The sequence below is a fragment of the Phyllobates terribilis genome, unplaced genomic scaffold (assembly GCF_046119375.1).
Source record: "Phyllobates terribilis strain yellow unplaced genomic scaffold, ASM4611937v1 Scaffold_3__8_contigs__length_932513732, whole genome shotgun sequence".
In the NCBI taxonomy this organism is placed as follows: Eukaryota; Metazoa; Chordata; class Amphibia; order Anura; family Dendrobatidae; genus Phyllobates; species Phyllobates terribilis.
The window spans coordinates 905,787,700-905,793,699 of NW_027362763.1; the positions used below are offsets into that span (position 1 = coordinate 905,787,700).

The 6,000-nt window shown below is 38.3% G+C and overlaps 1 protein-coding gene across 3 annotated transcripts in view; it reads left to right on the forward strand.

The window, feature by feature from the left end:
- Positions 1-5,719, forward strand: part of WTAP (WT1 associated protein) — a 63,436-nt gene extending 57,717 nt beyond the window's left edge. For all 3 annotated transcript variants that reach the window (XM_073672757.1, XM_073672756.1, XM_073672758.1), the window contains 2 exons: positions 1,539-1,693; positions 4,515-5,719. In XM_073672757.1, the coding sequence (XP_073528858.1) occupies positions 1,539-1,693; positions 4,515-5,086 (727 nt within the window). In that variant the 3' untranslated portion in view covers positions 5,087-5,719. The remainder of the gene's footprint in view (positions 1-1,538; positions 1,694-4,514) is intronic.
- Positions 5,720-6,000: the final 281 nt, after the last annotated feature.

The window sequence follows — 6,000 nt, forward strand, 5'->3', positions numbered from 1 at the left end:
TGCTTAGAACCCACTGCTTCTGTTTTTGGCACAAGGTTAGAGGAGATTGTTTTTTTTTGTTTTTATATAAAGCTGTGAAATTTGCATCACCTGGCCTTTCCTAACGATGATGGTGAACAAACCATAACCCTAACAGGCTCATTAAAGTCTGAAACCCTGGTCTAAGTTATCTGAGCACACACATCTCCAAGGGTGCTCAGACTTTTGCGTCAGCCCATTTTCCTTTGTATTTATAATTTTTATTTTTTGGCTAAAATACAAAGGAAATGTATCATCTTTAACTTTATGCCTTTTAGCGATCATTGCATCTTCAACTTGCTTATCTGTTCACAGTAACAGTAATTTTGACCAGGGGTGCCAAACTTTTACATGCCACTGTATACTGTGACAGTCATGTCTTGTTGTTCATATGCTCCATGTATATACAGGGCCCCTTCCTCTTATTTTCAGTCTGAATTCTAAACAACTTGTATTCTAAAATGTAGGATGGTGGTAGCTGCCCCTCTGACTAAAGGAGCTGGTATAAATGACCAACAGTGAATTTCTTTTCACTACCAAAATGATGCATCTGCATGGGAAAAAGTACATTATTTTTGATGGGAAAGAGCCAAAACAGAGATGGGTATTGGTCCTTCAGTTCTTATTTACCGCTCTTTGCTTAGATTAGAGAACAGGTCAATTGCTTATAAGCTCTTGTCAATAAAACTTGAGTACTGCTCTGAAGCTGGGCGGAATCAGACATTGATCAGACATGGACGACCTATCCTATGGACGTTTTTACTGTAAAATGAACAGTGTAAATAAAAATAAATAAATTGCGCTTTCTTCGTTATTTCACCCTACTTGTAATTTTTTTTCCCCCACTTTCCAGTACATCACATGATAAAATGGATGGGGTCATTCAAAATTACTACTCGTCCCGCAAATAAACAAGCCCCACACGACTTTGTCAATGGAAAAATAAAAAAGATTGGCGGGGTAAAAGATAGGGGGGTAAAATCTTGCGCATAGATTCCCTTTTAAGTGTCTATTTACCCAGGTATTTGCAAAGAAAATGTAAATATTTAATAAAAATGAAATTAATCAAGCAATGTTGAAAATCCAAATATATTGGATTAGATGGAAGACAGTCAGTGTTGCCTAAACAACAATAAAGCATTTTAATAAGTTTCATTGCCAGAATGATAAAATATTATGTGATGTGGCATTTATCACACAAGGAAGGTTATTGTGGAGAAGGCTATTGTCATCTGATTGCACATTTTATCGTTATTACTTACATGCTTGTATACATTTGACAAGTTGGTTCTTTTATTTGGGAGGTGCAAGTGTGACCAATTTGTTTTTCTAATGTGTCAGTAAACCTGAAGAATTCCAAACTCTAGTGAAGCACTTTGGTAACTATTAGCAGCAAAAGTTGTTAGTTTTTTCATGTTGGTGGGGAAATGTTTTTTAGAGCGAATCTTGACTAATGGTAAGATCTCATTTGTAATGTTAATATACTCTTTTGATGAATAAAACCCTTCTTGCCTTTTCAGCCAAACAGGTAAAAAACTAATGGCGAAGTGTCGAATGCTTATCCAGGAAAATCAAGAGCTGGGAAGACAGCTGTCCCAGGGTCGTATTGCTCAACTTGAGGCAGAGTTGGCTTTGCAGAAGAAATATAGTGAGGAACTTAAAAGCAGTCAGGATGGTAAGGGTTTGGTTACAAATAGGGTCCATAACTAACATTTTATCTGTTTAACTCAACACCCATTGTTTTGGTAATATGAAAAATTAAATATCTGGGAACTGCCTTAAGCTGCATTTACACTGGAAGAAAATTGTGAACAAGGCCATCAATATCTGATCAGTGGGGAGGCGACACCCACCACCCTCCGTCCGATCAGCTGTTACCAGCGCTGTCTGGAAATTCTCAGATGCTGCTGAAACACGGCAGCTCCGTCCTTTCCATACCGGTGGCCATGGCCGAGTACTGCAGATCCTCCCTCTATTAAACGGGGTGAATCTGCATTTCAAGGCAAGCATGGAGCTGCTGTTTTAGCAGCATCATCCAAAACCTCCCTACCAGCATCGGTAACAACTCATCAGCGTGGGAGTCAAGTGTTGCACCTACAATCATGAGATATTGATGGCCTATTCTATGGATTAGGCCAGCACCAAAACAAAAATGGCCAACCACTTTAAGCTTATACTAGTCTTTGTGTATGTAAAGGGAATACATTTTGTTAGTATGTTTACCTGTGCAAGGCAATGCAGTGTTTTCCAATGCTTAGTATGCCTGTAGTAACTTTCTTCTAATTGTTCAAAAGAAATTAACCTTGGTAAAAGACTTACAAGGCCACTGAGACAGTTAAGGGAAAGATGGTGTAAAGTCCAGTTTTGTTTTGTTTTGTCTAAATCATGTTCTGATTAATTTTTTTTTTGCACACTGCATAGCCATTTAATTTTCAGTCGTCTTGTTTGTGCATGCTCTCTGCCTCTACTAAACCTAAAGTAGAGGCAAAGGAATACCAAGAAGGCAGAATTAATATATTTTATATATAGTAGGGAAAATAAGTATTTGATACACTGCCAACTTTACAAGTTTTCTCACCTACAAAGAATGGAGAGGTCTGTAATTTTTATCGTAGGTACACTTCACCTGTAAGACACAATCTAAAAATTACAAATCATACAATGATTTGTTTAACAAATTGCATTTTATTACATGAAATAAGTATTTGAACACCTACCAACTAGAAAGAATCATGGCTCTCGCAGACCTGTTAGTTTTTCTTTAAGAAGTCCTCCTACTTTGCACTCATTACCTGTATTAATTACACCGGTTTGAGCTCGTTACCTGTCCACACACTTAATCACACTCCAACCTCTCCACTATGGCCAAGAAAGACCAAAGCGCTGTCTAAGGACATCAGGGACAAAATTGTAGACCTGCACAAGGCTGGGATGGGCTACAGGACAAATTGGCAAGAGGCTTGTTGAGAAGGCAACAAGTGTTGGTGCAATTATTAGAAAATGGAAGAAAAACAATATGACTGTCAAATTTCCTTGGTCTGGGGCTCCAGGCAAGATCTCGACTTGTGGGGGTAAGGATGATTCTCAGAGAGGTCAGGAATCAGCCCAGAACTACACGGGATGACTTGGTCAATGACCCGAAGAGAGCTGGGACGACCGTCTCAAACATTACCGTTAGTAAAACACTACGTCGTCCTGGATTAAAATCCCGCAGGGTACTCAAGGTCACCCTGCTTATGCCAGAACATGTCCAGGCCTGTTTGAAGTTTGCCACTGACCATAATCTGGATGATCCAGAGGAGACATGGGAGAAGGTTATAAGGTCAGATGAGACCAAAATAGAACTCGCTGCATTTGGAGGAAGAAAAAGGATGAGTGCAACCCTAAGAACACCGTCCCACCTGTGAAGCATGGTGGAGGAAACCTCATACTTTGGGGGTGCTGTTCTGCAAAGGGGACAGGACAACTGCGCCGTATTGAAGGATGGACTTAATCATGTATCCTGAGATTTTGGCCAACAACCTCTTTCCCTCAGTAAGAGCATTGAAGATGGGTTGTGGCTGGGACTTCCAGCATGACAATGACCTGAAATACACAGCCAGGGCAACCAACTAAGGAGTGGCTTCATAAGAAGCATTTCAAGGTCCTGGAGTGGTCTAGCCAGTCTCCAGACCTGAATCCAATAGAAAATCTTTGGAGGGAGCTGAAACGTAATGTTGTCCAGCGACCGCCCTGAAAACTAGAAGATGTGTATGGAGGAGTGGGCCAAAATCCCGGCTCAAGTGTGTTTTTTGAAACTTGGTCAATAACTACAGGAAACGTCTGACCTCTGTAATTGCAAACAAAGGTTTCTGTGCCAAATATTAAGTTCTGTTTTTCTATTGTATCAAATACTTATGTCATGCAGTAAAGTGTAAATTATGTAAAAATCATACAATGTGATTTTCTGTTTTTCCTTTTTAGATTCTGTCTCTCACAGTTGAAGTGTACCCACGATAAAAATTACAGACCTCTCCATTCTTTGTATGTGGGAAAACTTGCAAAGTCGTTAGTGTATCAAATACTTATTTTCCCCACTGTATTACTGCTGTAAAATGTTTGTCATTCTTTCTCAACTCCATTCCAGGTACTCAAAACAGGTCACGTATTCTGTATTTATTTTTTTTTTTAGTATTTCAGTTGATGTAATGGTTGATGGCTGAGAAATTTCCACAACTGTTCTTCATAGGTATCTTCAAATCATGACTTAATAAGGTAGAAACACTGCAATTTGAATAATCAGGCCACATGATAGTATTGTGCAAAGTGACTATTGGATATAATAGTCTACTTAAGTACCATAATTTTTGGGTTGAGCGAACAATGGTTGGTTATATAATTCATTTTTTAAATACTATGCTACTTTGTCATCTTCTGCTCAATCAGGAATCAGGGTCTTTGATGTTTCCATGACACTTTTATGTTCAATTTGTCTTGTTTTTTATTTTATTCAACAGAGTTAAATGATTTCATCATTCAGCTGGATGAGGAGGTTGAAGGCATGCAAAGTACTATCCTAGTTCTTCAACAGCAACTTAAAGAATCCCGTCAACAACTCTCTACACTTCAGCAACAGTCTCAAGTTTCTGCTAACAGGACCTCAGCAGAGACCAAAGAAGAGGGAGAGGCCCTAGGCAAGGACTGCAGTCGTATGGCCAATGGACCAAGCAATGGTAGTTCTGCCCATCAGAGAAGCCACAGCTCTGCAGCGCTTTATAGGGAGGGTAGTAGTGCAGAAGAAGACTTCCCTGGGTCACCTGTAAATGAGGGAAAGCTGTCCAACCACTCAGAGGAGAGAACTGGTAGGGGTGGGTCAAGCTACTTAAACCAGCTTAGTACTGGGTATGAAAGTGTAGACTCACCCACTGGAAGTGAGAACTCTCTCACTCACCACTCTAATGATACAGACTCCAATCAGGACTCTCAGGAGGAGAAACCCAGGAGTGTGAAAGGCAACAGAACTGTGAGCTCCCGCCACATTCAGAACGGCTTGGACTCTGGAGCAAATGTACAGGGATCTGTTTTGTAAAAAAAAAAAAAAAAAAAAAAGTGTTTATTTTTGTTTTCTATAAATCCCAAGTCATTTAATTTCACAGTTCATACTGTCCAAGAATAGTGTATATTTTGTCATAATTTTGCCTTTCCAAGTTTTGTTTTTCCTTGTTGCTTAATACAATACCTCTGCCAACTTGGTCATTTTAAAAGTTGATTGCATTGAGAGTTGCAAATTAAAATTGACATTTAAGTGAACATTTATTGTTATGTAATATAATTCTAAATTGGAAAAATAACTTTGTAAAATCTTCACATTAATGATGTCTGTACAACTGCTAATATCTTAAACCTTTGCTGTGTAGTGGGATATCTAGTCTTTTCATTACCATGTTTTCATAGTACTGTGTGGGTATGACTGCGAAATTATGCCCAGTAACAGTTTTATCACAAAGTTCTTTGGTAGTTTTTGTTGAACTCCATTTTATTTTATCCTTCTGCAAAACTGTACATACTACTTTCCCTTCTTTAGATGGCTGAATGTTTGACACTAGTGTGCAGTTATTCAGTTACCAGATCGTTGTACCTTGTTTATGCATATGATCCTGTGACTCCGATATTAACTTGCCTGTTCTGACCAAACCAAAATAAAGATTTTTAATATTAATAATGTCACTTTATACACCTTTTGTTGTGAATGTTTGCCATGTGAAGTAACATGAAATGGGTACTGGCGGTATGTTTCTAAAGTTCAGGCATGTAAAACAGTGTTTGGCCTGGAGGACAGAAGGGAGGAATAAATGTTGAAATGGTCAGTAAAAACAAAAAATGTGTGTATGTGTGTGTGTATATATATATATATATATATATATATATATATATATATATATATATATATATATATATATATATATATATATATATAATGTATATGTGTGTTACCATGCACAT